The sequence below is a fragment of the Nomascus leucogenys genome, chromosome 24, assembly GCF_006542625.1.
Source record: "Nomascus leucogenys isolate Asia chromosome 24, Asia_NLE_v1, whole genome shotgun sequence".
Classification (NCBI taxonomy): Eukaryota; Metazoa; Chordata; class Mammalia; order Primates; family Hylobatidae; genus Nomascus; species Nomascus leucogenys.
Window position 1 is genome coordinate 14,008,476 of NC_044404.1, and position 17,665 is coordinate 14,026,140.

General features: G+C 40.6%; 1 protein-coding gene across 10 annotated transcripts in view; it reads left to right on the forward strand.

The window, feature by feature from the left end:
- Positions 1-17,665, forward strand: part of PRDM2 (PR/SET domain 2) — a 124,145-nt gene that overhangs the window by 32,195 nt on the left and 74,285 nt on the right. For 9 of the 10 annotated variants that reach the window (XM_030805243.1, XM_030805232.1, XM_030805237.1 and 6 more), the window contains 2 exons: positions 7,947-8,099; positions 15,256-15,382. In XM_030805243.1, coding sequence (XP_030661103.1) covers positions 7,947-8,099; positions 15,256-15,382 — 280 coding nt within the window. Of the gene's footprint in view, positions 1-7,946; positions 8,100-15,255; positions 15,383-17,665 lie in introns of those variants that run through there. The other variant, XM_030805241.1, reaches the window with a different exon arrangement.

Sequence of the window (17,665 nt, forward strand, 5' to 3'; positions counted from 1 at the left end):
ACTAACAAATTTGTTTACCAGGTTTAGCACTACGTTTAGTGAGAATAATGTCAAGGAACCAGAAACTGCTTACTCTAGTGCTGTGTTTATAATGGTAATCTTGAACAAATGCCATCAATATTAAACTTGAGTTAGTAGTACCTATTTTATCCCATGTAACAACTTGATGTTGTTGGGCATATTGTATAATTTATTAATAGTGCTTTTTGTAAATTAAGCTTCATTTGCATTGACATTCATACATAGTATGACTTGATAGTTTGAAAATTTGGAACGATGACTTATTAGAATTTCTTCTATAAACCTGTTAACATCCCATTGTTAATGTAAGATCCTTCTTATATACTGTACTACTAGAGTTTGCAAATCCTTGATAGGAATCCTAGTTCTTATCAAGGGTGGCTTTTGTCTTCCTGCAATTAAAAAAAATCTCATTCAAGTAGTTCTGACTACAAAATATGCATTTGATATAGAAACCTGTAAGCCTTTTGCTCTGTTAAAAGTCAATAGATATGACATACATGTGTAAGTATGTATATGGCAAAGGAAGTATCAATTATAATGTAAATATTTCTTAGAAGAAAATGAACATTGAGGTAAGACTTAGTAGTTTCCCGTTAACTTATTCCAACTCTGCTCTTACCCTCAGACCTGCATCAGAATGCCTTGTATTAATGTAACAGAAATGGCTTATCATCAGAATCTCATCTTGGCATTTGTTCTTCCATCAAAGCCCCTAAGACCAGCTTATCTTTTAGCAGCAGGGTCTTAGACCCTAGCCAGAATTCCATTTTAAAGCTAATCTAAGACAAAGTGTTAAATTGCTCTCCTTGAGCCCTTGATTATCTAACCCAGTCTTAAGTCCTCTAAGCTTTCACTGAAAACATTCTGTTAAATCAGAAATAACAGGAGAGAAACAGTAGAGTATCCTCAGGGTGAATGCACAAAATAGGTTCTCAGAAGAAGAGAGCGTTCTTCGATGAGTTTCTGGCAGGGAGCTGGCGCTTGGGACTTGGTGTTTTCGTTCTCTTGACTCTCCCAATCCGCGCTGAGTAATCTGCCGTATTTTAAAACCACCTCTGATAAAAGCCTTTTGGATATACTTTTATGGGACTCAAATTGCTTCTAATTAACAGAACTTTAGAATTGCTTGGATAAGAATTATTTTAGTAAGCTTTTTTTTTTCTTTTCTTCTTCTTCTTTTTTTTAATACACTTAGTTGTTTTTGGAGCAGTTTTAGGTTCATGGCAAAATTGAGCAGACAGTACAGATAGTTCCCAAATACCCGCTGTCTCCACACATGCACTGCCTTCCCCCTTATCAGCATCCTACGGCAGAGCGGGGCATTTGTCAGCCCATGAACCTGCACTGACACATCGTTATTACCCAAAGTCCATAGTTTACATTAGCGGTCACTGTTTCTGTTATATGTTCTAATAAATCTTTTAAAATTTAAAATTAATACATGCTCACTGCAACATAATAGAAACAACACAGAAAAATATATACAAGAACATAAAGATCATTGAAACTCCTACCATCCAGGCGCAACCACTATGAACATCTTCCTGAACATTCTTTTAACTCCCTGCTTCACTGCTTCTCTATTTTCAGCCTCACACATACACTGGTACATTTACAACCCATATGTAGAAATTGATGCAATTGAGATCAAACAGCACATGCAGTTTGTAATGCTTTTTTTTCTTTCAGTATCTTGTGGACATATCTATATCTACTACTTATTTACGTTATTGTTTCTTTTCTTTTTTTTTTTTTGAGACAAGGTCTTGCTGTGTCACCCAGGCTGAAATGCAGTGGCGTGTTCACAGCTCATCCTCCGCCTCCTGGGCCCAAGTGATCTTCCTGCCTCAGCCTCCCGAGTAGCTGGGACAGGCCTGTGCCACTATGCCCAGCTAATTTTTGTATTTTTGGTAGAGATGGGGTTTCACCATGTTGCCCAGGCTGGTCTTGAATTCATGGGCTCATGGGCTCATGGGCTCAAGCGATCTGTCTGTCTCAGCCTTCCAAAGTGCTGGGATTACAGGTGCAAGCCACTGCACCTGGCTTATTTACATCATTATTCCTATGCCTACCCACAATTTCATTGTATACCATTCATGATTTATTTAACCAAGCCTTATGTTGGACATTTAAATTGTTTTAATGTTTTTATGATTATAAATACTTCTTCAAAGTATAAAACTCATTGTATATAAATATGTGTTGACTTGTCTGATTATTTTCTTAAGATGAATTTCTAGAAGTATAAATGTTGTCAAACAGTTATATACATTTTAACTTTTTATAAATTTTGCCAAACATTTTCTCTCTAGAAGGACTGTACTATTAATTATTTATACAACCACCAAGAGTATATGTTTCTTGCCAGCCTTTTAAAATCCAGTATTGTTAATCTTTTTAATATTAAATTGTTAAAAATATCAGTTTTTATAGAGGAAAACCAGTGGTCACTGCTTCTATTAATATTTACATTTTATTCATTCAGGCAACAAATTTTGAGGTCAGGAGGATAGAGGGAAGAAGTAGAATTGCATGTCAGTTAAAATTGATAGAGAAATTGTCTCTATAATGAGAAGACTTTAATGTAATTTTTAAAAGATATGTAAACTTTTTTATCAGTCGGCGCTGCTATGATTAAATATTAACAGGTGAGTTTTATAGTCCTTGCTATCTCAGTTCTTCTGATTTCAAATTATTTGTAAGTTAAAATTGCAGGCAAAAAGAAGAGAAGTCAACCAGCTGATTCTGCAGAACCTTTTCTCAGAAAGTACTTTTCAGCTCTCAGTGCTGCTTTCTAGCAGTAGGGAAAGGTTTGGATCACCAGGGAAATCCAACCTGCCACCTGTTTATTACAGCACTGGAACTAAGAATGGTTTTTACATTTTTAAATGGTTGGAAATATAAAAATGTTTTGTGACATATGAAAATTATATGAAATTCAAATTTCAGTTCATGAGTAAAGTTTTACTGGAGCAGAGCTCTGGTCATTCATTTAAATATTATCTATGGCTTCTTTTGCCCCATAATCACAGAGTTGAGCAGTGGTGATGGAGACCATATGGCCTGCAAAACTGCAAATACTTGTGTGTGGCCCTTTACAGAAAGTTTGCTGAGCCCTGGTCTTGATGTGTAGGGAAGAGTAGCAGTAGGAGTGAATGTGGTGATGTCTGGTTTCAGGTTTGCTGAGAAGCTGAGTGGTTAATAGCAGTGCATAGGTTTTGAATGAAGTAATTAAAGGTGGGATGGCTGTAGAATTGGTTGTCATAGAAACAGATGAGCCAATTACATTCCTCTTCTCTCAGGATCTGTAGGACAGACAAGGACATTGAAGTACAGAGAATTAAGTGATCTTTTTGAACAGGTTAACTTGTACTCAGATTGGCAGCTTGGTCTGGTGTAAAAAAAAAAAACTCTCTTTGGGAGTTTATTTATTCATTCATTTAACCCCTATTAAGCTTTTAGCACGTACCAGGCACTGTCTTAAGTTCTTGAATACCATGCTTGGCATAAAATGTTTGTGGTGTTATAAACTACTGGTAATACCTCATGGAAATTTTTATTTGTGGAATAAAGGTATACTAGAAGTGACCTAGATCTTTCCACAGGCGAGAAATCTGAGTTCTGTGTGGCTTCATGAAGTTCCTAACAAATCTGTTAGGAACTTACCCTCATTTAAAAGTAGGAATAAAGAAAAAAAAAGATGATCTCACTTTGGTAAAAAAGTGTTTCAATGAGGCCGGGCGTGGTGGCTCACGCTTGTAATCCCAGCACTTTGGGAGGCCGAGGCGGGCGGATCACGAGTTCGGGAGATCGAGACCATGGTGAAACCCCGTCTCTACCAAAAATACAAAAAAATTAGCCGGGCGTGGTGGGGGCGCCTGTAGTCCCAGCTACTCGGAGAGGCTGAGGCAGGAGAATGGCGTGAACCCGGGAGGCCGAGCTTGCAGTGAGCCGAGATCGCGCCACTGCACTCCAGCCTGGGTGACAGAGCAAGACTCTGTCTCAAAAAAAAAAAAAAAAAAAGTGTTTCAATGGAAAGCCATTTTTAAATAAAGGCGCTTTTAAAAATAATATTCTTAGAATATTAGTCCTGGAATCAGGCCAGGAGCCTGTTTCTTGGTTGCTTATTCAGTCTTCTTCCTGTTAGCAAAGCCCAGAGACTCTTAAACTTTTTTCGTGTTGTGGACCCTTTTGAGAATCTCCCCCGAAAGTACACAAATGCACATATGTACACAAAATTTTGTATGTTACTTATAGGGTTATATGGGATTCTTAAACATCTGTGGTTCATAGATAGAATTTCTGATTTAAGAGTGAAAATAAATTATTTGTCCAGTGGCTGTTCATTGGGGGTCTACTGTGAACCAGTCAACATTTGTTGTACATTTGTTGCTGGGAGATTTTCCAGAAACATTTGTGTAGTTGTAGTATAAAATCTAGTCAGTCTAATTTTAAAAGAGAGGGTCTGTTAGTGTGGCTTCAAGGGCTTGAGAGGCCAAGCTATTTATTTTTCAAACTTGTATTTCAGTATCTTTATAAAAGTAACCTGTGTTTTGGGAAATGTCCTCTGACAAGTGGGCTTATTGAAATAAAATGTGCTATCACCTGTTAGATTCTTTTATTTCCTTATTCCAGAATTTTCAGAACATTTTAGAATACAGTGATATATTAGAATAGTTCTTAAGTCTATGATCTCCTAAAGTAATCTGAGGAGTGAAGTAGTTGATATTGAAGACCCATTTTTGTCTGTAGTCACCAGAAAGTTAATTCTGTAGGATGTCAGTTTTATAATCTTCAACAAACCCTTCAGGTATCTAATTCTGTAACTGAAACACAACTGGAATTTGAACGTACCAAGAAGGTATAGTATTTTCTAGGTAGCAATATCAATAAAATCCTTTATTTTTTAAAAAAAGACTTTCATTGAAACACTGTTTTACCAAAGTGAGATTTTCTTTTTTTTCTTTATTCCTACTTTTTTTTTTTTTTTTTTTTTTTTGAGACGGAGTCTCGCTCTGTCGCCCAGGCTGGAGTGCAGTGGCGTGATCTCGGCTCACTGCAAGCTCTGTCTCCCGGGTTCACGCCATTCTCCTGCGTCAGCCTCCCAAGTAGCTGGGACTACAGGTGCCCGCCGCCACGCCCGGCTAATTTTTTGTATTTTTAGTAGAGACGGGGTTTCACCGTGTTAGCCAGAATGGTCTTGATCTCCTGACCTTGCGATCTGCCCGTCTCAGTCTCCCAGAGTGCTGGGATTACAGGCGTGAGCCACCGTGCCCAGCCTATAAATGCTTTATTCAATCATCAATGTATTGTGAATGCCTTTATGCTGATAAATGTATTTCCACAACATCCAGTTATCTTTGCTGTCTTCTAATTACAGAAATAATGCATGTTTATTGGAAAAAAATTTCAAGTATATAGGTATATCTAACAGGAAATAAATCTTGCCATATAATCTAATTAATCATTTGCACCACAGTACTTTTTAGTGTCTTAGGTTTCAGCTATATGGATGGACCATAATTTACTGAGTTAATTCCATATTGTTTTCCATTTAGTCATGAATTGGAAGCAATTTACAGTAAACCACACTTCTGTGAACATTTTTGTATATACATCTGGGTACAATTGTCCAATGATCTCATTAGAATGAATTCTTACAAGTGTATGTGCTGGTTAGTGTGTGTATATTTTAAAGATTTTTTTTTTTTTTTGGTCAGGTACTGCTACATTGTTTACAAAATCAATTTGTTTTCTGTTCAGCGGTGTTTGGGGGAATATCTGTTTTTTCACACCCTTTCCTATCTTTAAGACATTTTTTTTGTGTGCCCATTTAAAAGGTTAAAATTGTTTTACTTTCAAGTTATTTTTTATTAACTAAGTTTAGTATGAGGTTTTGGCTAGTGTATTCATTTGTGAATTACTTCTTGGCCTATTTTTAAAAATTAAAGTGTCATCTTTTTCTACAAAAGCAAGTATTCTCTTTTTGTACATCAGTCAGTATGACTTAGAAGATGCCTTAGTCTCCTTTGAAACAAAATGAGTTGTGTATGAATAAAAATTTTACTCAACTGTAACACTTTGCTTTTTGCAAATGGCTATATTGACCTGACAGCCAGGAAGTTGTGGCACAACCTGTATTTTTATCCTGAGGCAGGTAAATAGACTCCAGCAACCTTGTGAACTGTGTGGTTTTCTTGGCACCTATCTCTGTGTTTGCCTCTGCAGTCTCATCAGTCTCGGTAGCTGTGCCAGTATTCGGGTGGGGAGTGAATGGGACTTTGCCATCACTGCAGTAAATTAAAATGAAACTTCTTATCCCTGAGCCCAGGAGCAGTTTATATTGCAGATGGGGTAATAATGTAAGTTACTGTGTACAGATACTCTCCTTGGTGCCTATGATGATTAAAGTAACTACAATTGCACCTTCTAGCATGGTACCTATTATGCAGTAGGTGCTCATTAGATGTTGGTAGTTCAGTTAACTAGGATGGTCAAGGAAGGCAGTGACAAATAGAAGAGAAGCAGATCTGAGTCGAAGCCCTTCTTTATGACAATTAAACAGGTGACTTTGGGAAAGTTATTTAACTTTTCAGCCTCTATTTTTTTTTTGAGCCTCAATTTTCACATGTTGAAAGGAGAGCTAATAAGCCTGCTACATAGGGTTAAATGAGATAATATGTCAGGCATGTAGCATTATGCCTGATGTTTGACTTTCAAGAGGAAGAAGGCAGTGCTAGGGCCCAGTAAGGTGGATGCTGCCCCTTGGCAATCACAGGCCTAGACACCCAGGCATGCCCAGAAGAGCAGCATCCTCACCATCAGCGGGGGAAGTGGGAGCTTTGTTCCAGAAGGAAAGGTGCAGTAAAGAAAGGTGATTAATGTGAGTAGGGGAGGGAAGAAGGCATGAGTGGTGGGAATAATGAGGAAGAAATGGAAACATCTAGATTATAGCCTTTCTTCCTAAAAATAAAGTAAAAGACTCATTTCTTTTGCCCAGCACGTCTGTCAGCCAGTTGATTCTGCAGTTCTGTTTCAGTGCCTACTCGAGTGTTTGTAGACTGGTTTTGGGAAAATGTGTATATGTATACATGTATATACAAAATTAAAGTTAAAAATAGTTGCCAAATAGATGTTCTTTTAAAATGAAGGATGATTAAATGCTGGAAGTATCTGTGGGAGGAATTTGTGTGGGTGAGAAGGGAAGGCTTCTTGCAAGAGGAGATTTGATTTGACTCCTGAAAGGGGTTGAGGTTTTGGTCCTTTTCTTTTTGAAGGCCACTGATATTTCCCAGCGTCTGTTCCATCGCCCCTTCGTCCTTGCAGATGCTCTGGATGGAGTATGTTTTAAGGGTCAGTTGAGTTTGCAGAAGCATCATATCCTGTCACCCATGTGCCTGGTTCACAATGCATGTTCACTCCTGAAGTCCCTGCCAACCCTGCCAGAAAGGGACCTGCTGAATTGTATAGCCCTGAAGGGCCAGGTGCCATAGTCAATTAGCGGAGCAACCTAGAAAACTTGCGATCTGGATACTGCTGAACACCACTGCAAGCTGTTTTCCTTTCTAAGTCACACTTTACGGAGCATAGTTGTCATTTGCCTCTGTGTACATATTTGTAAAGCATTTGGAGATCCCAAGCAGGTTGACTATAGCTCTTTAAGTTTGTGTGTGGGGGGGCGGGGTTGGGGGGGGGCACGGGGGAAACAAGCCTAAATAGAAAAATAATGAGAATTACAGTTTTGAATTTCAGTTTTCACCCTGCATTTTTCTTTTCTTTGTCACTTGTTTTGTTTTTATGAAATGCTTTATATAGAGTACTTGCATATAATGAAAAAGAATTATCCTTAAAAGTTAAAAATGGAGGCATTTTAAAGATACTCCTATTTTAACAAAAGTTTTTTACTTTTCTCCATTTTCAAGGTGTATTACCCAAATTTGGGATGGATGTGCATTGATGCCACTGATCCAGAGAAGGGAAACTGGCTGCGATATGTGAATTGGGCTTGCTCAGGAGAAGAGCAAAATTTATTCCCACTGGAAATCAACAGAGCCATTTACTATAAAACTTTAAAGGTAACAGTGTTAGAATTAATTTACTGTTAGTTACGCTGCTTATGTTTTCCTTTTTCTTTTTTTGAGACGGTCTCATTCTGTCACCCAGGCTGGAGTGCAGGGGCTCCATCACGGCTCACTGCAGCCTAAGCCTCCCCAGGCTTGGGTGATCCTCGGACCTCAACCTCCCGAGCAGCCAGGACTATGGGCACATGCCACCACACCTGGCTGAGTTTTGAATTTTTTGTAGAGACAGAGCTTTGCTGTGTTACCCAGGCTGGTCTCAAACTGCTGGCCTCAAGCGATCTACCTGCCTCAGCCTCCCAAAGTGCTGGGATTACCGGCACAAGCCACAACGCCTGGGCCTGCTTCTGTTTTTCTAATGCTGTCCTTAGTTGTGACTGACAGTGACTTTGCAGACCTGGGAAGGATTATATTTGGAAGTGCTTTATCCACACTCTTAAGGTTCTGTGTTTTAATATATGGTTACCTGTGTGTGTCATGGAGCTAAAGCATGAAGATCGAGTTAAGTAATTACACACTGCATCTTTAAAGATACTGATGAGTTAAGCATGTGGCAGCTGCTTCCCTTCTCCTATGACACAGAGGCATTAGGAACTATCTGGCAGATTTGTCCAACTGTAAGAAACTATCAGTAGGTATGGTGGGTCTGTGTTAACTGAATACACACTGTTGGTCTCTGATATTAATGCAGCCTTGGATTAGCTTTTCTTTTCCCTAAATTTTACTCAGAAGAGAAATTGAACAGAACATGTTTCTTCCCTTCTGCCAAATTTTTCTTTGGAGATACTAATTGTTGAAAAGAAGAAGAAAGTCATGTTTTAGGATTGGTAATGAGGCTATGGAGCACATTCAGGGACATGAGTGTGAGGAAGCGTGGAGTGTTGCTGCATTTCTTTGTTGAGCAAAAGCCATATCTCCCTCATTTTCATGGGTCACATTCTTTAAGAAGACAGATCCGGATGGGCGCGGTGGCTCACGCCTGTAATCCCAGCACTTTGGGAGGCTGAGGCAGGCAGATCACGAGGTCAGGAGATTGAGACCTTCCTGGCTAACATGGTGAAACCCCCGTCTCTACTAAAAAATACAAAAAATAAGCCGGGCACGGTGGTGGGCGCCTGTAGTCCCAGCTACTCGGGAGGCTGAGGCAGGAGAAGGGTGTGAACCTGGGAGGCAGAGTTTGCAGTGAGCCGAGATCGCGCCACTGCACTCCAGCCTGGGTGACAGAGCAAGACTCTGTCTCAAAAAAAAAAAAAAAAAAAAAAAAAAAGACAGATCCTCACATTATACATGGAGATATTCTAAGGCAGAATTTCCAGCCTGTTAAGATGGATGGTTGTTGCTTTTTGCAATAGATAGAAAAATTGCTATAAGGCAAATTTCTCTTTATTCACTTCCATTAAAAATGTCATAGGTTGGAGAATAGTCTATGGAAAAAATGATCTCCATGGAGTTGAACACTTTTGATGGGCACACATTTCAAATTGTGGCCAGCTTTGCAGTGTGCTGTGTTTTGTTAGTGTAGTGGCAGTAGGCCTTCTGGAAGTTTAGTTAACCTGTAGCTGTTTAATTTTGCTGCATCTTTCCTGACATTGTTAGCCAACTAGACTGCCTTTTACCACGTTTATACCCAGGTCCTTGTATCTAATCCCTGCAGATTTTTTGTTAGACTTTCTTATTTAGGACTTTAAAAACCTTGTTTTCCATTTTTATTCTGCTGGATCGTAGTAGCATGCTTTTCTAGTAGGTATTACTCTACAGTTTTCTTATATTGGAGTTTGAAGTTGGATTCAAGAATGCATTCTGTTTCTCAAAAGTATTTAAAGTGAGAAATACATATGGTTGGATCAGTGAGGTAGAATCCTGGTGGAGATGAAATACTAGCTAGGGGATGAATATGAGACAATCAAGGTAATAGGAAGGAAGTTTTGAAGGCATGCAAGCTCATGTAGATATGAGGACACTGCAATTCCTTCATTATACTTCAAGTTAAAATGTGTTCATCTCTGATGCAAATTCACAGAAACACTGAGAAGCAAGTAGAATAGTGGTTGGGAGAGTGAACTCTGAAGCCAGACTGCCTGGATTAGATCTTGACTTGCTGTGACCCAAGGCAAGTAGGTGTGACCTTATTAGCTTTGTAACCTTAGCTAAGTCCCTCTTTGTGCCTCAATTCCCTCATTGTAAGATACAGGTAATTATGGTATTGACCTCATAGGGTTGTTGTGATGATTGCATGGGTGAATACAGATAGAGCTCCAGCACCTAGTAAGTGCTTATAAATGATTGCTGTTATTTTTCACAAGGTGGTATGGTGTCATGGTCGGGAGTGGGGACTCTGGAGCAGACTGTCTTGTGAGCAAATTTTGTCTTCTAGATATGTGACCATGCAAAGGATCTCTCTGTGTCTTAGTTTTCTCATCCATAAAATGGAGGTAATAATAAAACTGCTTCATAGTTTGTTGTGAAGGTTAAACAAGCCAATATATATAAGGTTCTGTGAACAGTTCTTAGTTCAGTGTAAGTCCTCAAGTGTTTACTAGCTATACTAGTACTATTTACCTTTGTCCGAAATAACATAGTTCTGATTTTTGCACACCTCCCCGAGTCTGTATCTTTGATATCTGTTCAAGTATGTACAAAGCCTTTCAGATTTTTTACTAGTGATTATCTAACTCTCTTCTTCTAGATTAAGTGTTCCGTGGGTTAGGTTTTGTGAAGAAATTACATGTGATGCTCTGTGGGCTCTGTATCTTCTCAACTTATTATTATACCCAGATAATTGGGAAATCTCAACACTGGTTTTGTTTGTAGTATGATTAAATATGGTTTAAAATTCCTGAAAGTTAGCTGTTAAATCTGCTATCTCTTCATTTCTCTGTTCATTAGTTTGGTGAATATTTATTGAGAGTCTACTGTGTACCAAGTACTCTCCTATAGTAGTGAACAGGACAGACAAGGTCTCTGGTCTGGTGGATGTTCCGTGTTATAGGGGAAGAGGCAGATAATAAGTAAATAAGAAAGTAATTTCCGGTAGCAATCAGCGTGTTAAGACAGGGAAATATGATAGAGACTAGCTAGGTAGGAGAGGGCTGCTTTGTCTCCAGTGAGTCAGGGAAGGCCTTCCTGAGGAAAGACGTTCGAACCCCACTCCTTGGATAGGAAGGAGCTGGCCATGCAGAGGTCTGCTGGAAGAGCAGTCCAGGAAGAGGAGTGGTAGGAGCAAAGGCATTGGAGTAGGAATAAGCTAATGGTTTTTTTTTTTTTTAGACGGAGTTGTGCTCTGTCGCCCAGGCTGGGGTGGAATGGTGTGTGATCTTGGCTCATTGCAACCTCTGCCTCCCAGGTTCAAGCGATTCTCCTGCCCCAGCCTCTTGAGTAGCTGGGACTATGGGCGCATGCCACCATGCCCAGCTAATTTTTGTATTTTTAGTAGAGACGGGGTTTCACCATATTGGTCAGGTGGTCTCGAACTCCTGACCTCGTGATCTGCCCACCTCGGCCTCCCAGAGTGCTGGGACTTACAGGCGTGAGCCACTGCGCCCAGCCTTTTGTTTGTGTTTTATTTTAAAGGAATAGAACAAAAGCCCCTGTGGCTGGAGGGAGGAGGAGAGGAATCTTAGGAGATGAGGCTGTTGAGGTCTGCAGGGATGGATGAGTTTTAGGCTTAAGTGCTGTTCACCCATTGGAGAGTTCAGGCCGAGATCTGACCTATGATTTTTTAAAAAGACCGTGCTGGGGACTGGATTGTAGGTGGGTATGAGTGGATGTACTGTGTGTGTTCGAGTGATTCTGGAATACTTCTCTAATTTTCTAGTATTTCTGACACGTTTTTCTAATATTCCTTACCCAGTATAAGGAATATTAGAACCCTTGCTTCTTCTCGATTTGTTTGGTAAAATTTCGAGTCTATTTTATATATGCTGATGTTTAAAGGAGAGAATATGGAGCAGATTCTTGGTTTTATACCTGTCTGAACCCAAAAAGAAAGTGGGAAGAGTTTAAAATCTTTGTTGTTGTTAAATTTTTTTAATATTAAAATACATTTAAAAAGAGGTTGCTTGGTCTTTTGACTTTTTTTTAAAATGTGGATTTATATTTCCTTTGTTGAAGGGAGTAGTTTTTCTTTTCTTCTGAACTTGACTTAAAAATGCTAACCAGTACAGAAGAAAAAAACCAATATATTATAATATGGAAGAAAACAAGCCTTGGTTTAAAAAAAAAACTATTATTTTTCCTCTTCATACAGTCTGTTGGTGTAGCTGTTTTAATATAAAGTTGTGAAGCATATATCGCTCTGTAATATAACCATTTCAAGTTGCTAATGATTTTTGTTTTGTTTTCTCATACTTGTTTGTTTATTTTTATTTACTTATTTTTTAAGATAGGGTCTCACTCTGTCTCACAGGCTGGAGTGCAGTGACACAATCTTGGCTCACTGCAGCCTCCACCTCCCAAGCTCCAGTGATCCTACTTCAGCCTCCTGAATAGCTGTGACTACAGGCACACACCACCACACCGTGCTAATTTTTGTATTTTTAGTAGAGACAAGAGTTTCGCCATGTTGCCCAGGCTGGTCTCAAACTCCTGCGCTCAAGCAATTCGCCCGCCTTAGCCCATAGTTCTGGGATTGCAGCCATGAGCCACTATGCCCACTAATAATTTTGAAGGCTGTTTAGCAGCTAACAAATATGTTCCTCTTGATCTAACACTTCACCAGTGCTAGAAATTTTATATTTGATTTGTGATACAGATTCTGGTGTGTTTTTACTTTGTGTGTTTTGCAGCAACAAGAATATCTTAGGACATGAGTGCCCTCTCAAGTAGAGTTTGTGTGGATATTTAACTTAACCAAGTTGCTAGTTCAGTTAGCACTTCACTGACAACTGCAGTGGAGTGAACGGGGAAACTTAAGCTCTTATTCTTAGAGGTATCTTGAAAATGTCCAGTGGTATCTTCTAGCCAGTTCTCTGGTTATGCCATTTCAGTGGGGGAATATATGGGGAACACATTTGTCTTCACTCCTTCCCATGCTCTTTTTTGCATTGGTTTGAAGATTTTACATATTTCTGAGAACTCTAGTCATTTCAAATATTAGTTGATACCACCACTTCTTAAATATGTGACTTATAACAAAAAATAGAGAAACTATACATTTGGAATTTACATAATCTAGAAACAGTTTACTTTAACATAAGCCTGTTCTTTCAACAGATTAGCTCATCAGAATGCCAAAAGGCATTTGTGATGGCTGTTTTAACTCATTAATATATGTTAAAGTAAGTTTTTTGGTTAGATTTAACTGGTTCAAGAAGGGAAATCATGTATTGGTTCAAAAATAAGAAAAAGGCAGATTTTAGCCTTCTTAGGGGTCGGGGAGAGCCAAGGAAACAGCTGCCTCGTTTCAATTTAAAGAATTTAGAATATTTTAAAATTTGGACTGTATAGACAGAGTTCTGCGGAGAATTAAACGAAGTAATATTTACTTTTAGGGGCTTTATCTAGACTAGAAGGTATGTTGAAGTGAGGAACTATTTTGTTTCTAAACTGTAGGTGGAATTTCCCTCCCTGCAAAAAAAAAAGAAAAAAAGAAAAACAAAAAACAAAAAGCAGGATCACTCTCTTGGATTACCATTGTGCAATGATCCAAATCAGCAAGCTAACAGCAACACTTATTTTATTAGCTAATATGTACACCTTACTCAAGTTCTGTTAATTGTTCCAATCATGTCTTTGTAGGAAAAGAAAACGTTTTCACGTTCAGTTGTCATGTCTCATGTGTTTGGCTGGTACCTTAGTCTTTGTCTTTTATAACCTTTCAGTTTTGAGAACTGGTTGGTTATTTTATAGAATGTCCCAAAGTTTGAGCTTATGTTTCATCATGATTAGATTCGATGTACGCATTTTGGGCAGAAATCTACCAGAAGTGATGCTCTGTTTTCTGTGCATGATATCAGGAGACATATGATGTTGGTATGTCTTATTACAAAAGTGTTGTTTTTTTCTTTTGTAATTAATAAATATTTTATGGGGAGATATTCTGAGCCTATGTATTTTGTTACTCCTCAAACTTTTACCTACTCTTAGCATCCATTTATGATTCTTGCCTGAATTAATCATTGCTGTGATGATTGCCAAATGGCGATTTTCTAATTCCAACATTTCTTTTTTACTGATTAGTTGCGATCTCCTTTAAGGAAGAGCTTTTCTTTTTATTTACTTGTTCATTCCTTCCTTTCTTCATTCATTCACATCAGGCTGGACTCATGGATTCTCATTTTATTCAGTGGGTTTTAGATAGGATTTTACTTGTATTGATACCCTTGTAAATTTTTTAACAGATCATTCGTTGTGAGAGAAACCAATAGGCTGTTTCCCCAAATTCTAGGAGTGTGAACTTTGCACGCAGTGGATCTTTTCTTCGGGATCTTGTTCTGGGTGGAATCAATTCGATGGTGGCCCTCACTACTTCCAGTCATACGTGGCTTAAGAATGTGATGGTTTAGGAGCATAATACATGGGAGATACTTCCTGCTGCATTTAAAAGTTAAAATGTGGAAGTTTGATGTCCGGTCGAAGGGCGAGGCACGGACCTCTCTGGACCAGAGCAGGTTGGTGGCCCCGGGCGGCCTCCCGTTGGCGGCTCTGGGATAGAAACCGCGGCGCATTTGTAAGTGCTTGCGCGTGGTTCCTCCTCGTTGTCCTGTTGAAGTTGCTCTTGGTCTGGAACGCGCGCTGGTCGTTCTTTCAGCACTCCGCTTTCCACGCCGCACGCTTTTCAGTTATGCTTTTACATTTCTCCTCGACTTACATTTCGTGAGCAAAATGGTCCCATGTTTTATTTTTTCTCGTGCGTGGGCCGTCGTGAGGCTTTAAACAGGAAGCTGGGATAGGACCCGGGCTCCGCTACCAGTCACCGGGCCTTCCGCGCCCCTCGCCCCACGCCGCGGGTGCGGTCCTCCCTCCAGCAGAGGGTTCCGGGCGCCGGCGCGGCCCGCACGGGGCCGGCAGCCCTTCCTGCCGGCCGGGTGCGCGCGGCGCCGCCGACAGCTGTTTGCCATCGGCGCCGCTCCCGCCCGCGTCCCGGTGCGCGCCCCGCCCCCGCCAACAACCGCCGCTCTGATTGGCCCGGCGCTTGTCTCTTCTCTCCCCGCAGCCAATCGCGCCGGGCGAGGAGCTCCTGGTCTGGTACAATGGGGAAGACAACCCTGAGATAGCAGCTGCGATTGAGGAAGAGCGAGCCAGCGCCCGGAGCAAGCGGAGCTCCCCCAAGAGCCGGAAAGGTAGGAGCCCCCCGGCCCGCCCGCCCGGCCCCGGCGCCACGCCCGCCCAGGACGCCGCCCTGCCGCCCCCGCTGCTGCTGGCCAGACCGCGAGGCGGGTCGCGGGCTCGGGCGGCGGCGCCCGCGGCGTCTCGGTGACCTTTTCCGGACTCGGCCCGGCCCCGCTCCCGCCCCGCGGTCCCGCTCGGGCCCTGCGATCGCCGCCCTCCCGCCCTGCCGGCCCGGCCCGGCTGCTGAATCACGGCCGCCGCGCGCTCGGGCTGTTTCCTAACTTGTGACTTAGCTCCTGGGCGGTAGAAAGTGCGCGGACGCCGCTCCGGGGCCGGACGTTCCCCTGCTGGCACCCCGAGCCGCGCTCCGCAGCCGAGCGCACGGCGGGCGCCCGAGCCTTCTCGAGGCTGGCTTGACAGCCCCGGCTCCGCAGACTCGGGCCCGCCGCGCAGGACGCGGGCCGCGTCGGCCGCGGAGTCGGGGTGGGGGAGTAGGGGAGGCAGAGACAGTGAGAGACAGAGACAGGAGGCGGCGGGGAGGGCAGAGAGACTGCGGGTGCGGTGGGCTTCCGAAAGGATGCCCAGGGGGATGTGGAAGTTAGAGAGCGTGTTGTTTTGTCGTTTGGACTCAATTCTCATAGTTTTACGACTTCTGATGATTTCGAACAAAAGGTAAAGTGTAGTCACACTTAAAAAGGGAGGGGATAATTTCTGGGTAGGAAAATAGTTTGGTTGGCTGTATCATATTTCCAGCTGGCATACTGACACGTTGGGGTTTTTTTTTTTTTTAATGAAGAATTTTAATGTGAATTCGGGAATAGTTCATAGATCCCAGTTTGAAAATATGCCAAGGCACAGTATGGTAGTTTCTTATTGATACAAATACAGGTTTGTGGTTTTTGTTTTTGTTTTGTTTGTTTTTGCTCGCCTTAGGTCTTAAGTAGATTTCTTTTTAGTCATCTGAACGAACGAGTCCATCCTTTACCCAGAACATTGCAAAGTGAGTTGTGGAAGTCATACTGTAAATAAAATCATATCGTAAACTCGATTTCGGAAAATGTTAAAATCGGCATTAAGGAATGTAGGCAAGAAGTCTGTTCTGATTTTTCAAGTATGTATTCTTTGTATATCACCACAAAATTGAAATAGAATTAATTCCCCCGTGGAACAGTTCTAGTAGGCCTTTTACTGAATATGCATTGTCTGTTTATTGAATGTGATTTAGTCACTGCTTCAGAGCGTTAAATGCTTTTGATCCTGAATCAGACCATCAGAGTCTAGAAAATTCCCATTTTTTTTTTTTTTTAACTTTTAACTGAGTTCTGGGATTTTGTTGATACTAGGCTTAGTGCTTAACTGCAGTGAAAACTTATTATGTAATTCAACTTGTTCCTTTATTTAGTATTCATTTTGTTTATAACTAATGTTACCAGCCTTCCACGTAAGTTGTTATTTGTAGGGGGCTGGAGATGGGGAGAACAGGACCCTCTTTACTGTGCCACTAATCATAACTAACTCCTGTACTTAAATAGATTTGTAGTTTAATGGCAACCTTATTTTAATGCTTTTCTCTGTTTGGCATACTTTGGTGTGCATGTTTAGAACATACGTCATTACTCTTGCTTTTTTGTTTATCTGTTTATTTTTTTCTTAGTTGGATTTGGGGAAAAACTTGAACATATACTTTTTGTTTTATTAGTGATATATGAACTTAATAGCTGCATTTTTATACCTGCGTAGACTGTTGGTGTTTCGTATTAAATAGTTTATATTTCTTATTATCCTATTATTTTGTACTACTCTGGGCAGCCTATAACCCAGAATCCTAGGTTTTAATTAAAGACATGTTTATGCAAAGCTCTCTCTTGGAACTTAGTCTGTTTTTAACAGCTTACTGGTAAAGAGACCTGTTTGCTCTCTAAGACTTAAACTTTGGAGAGTTTAAATAATGAGTCAAACTTTTTTTACTTTTAAATTAAATACTCAGTTAAAACCAATTTATAGCTTGCAAAGACCTGAAATGGAGTCTTTTTTTTTTTTTTTTAGTTAACTCAGTTCAATTTAGGTCTTATGTGTGACCTCAGACATTTAAATAATATCTTTTCAGGCAGTGATGTCAGAGAGTGAATCAACATAAATGTCATTCAGAGGCAATGTTAACTTAGTATTGCTGAAAGCCGCATGTTGAATACATAGAGCCGACAGGTAGATTGACAGTGGGCTTGACTTCATTTTCGTTATGAGACAGAGAGAAAAACAGGGCTGAATTCTTCATAGTTCTGGACCTCAGCTCC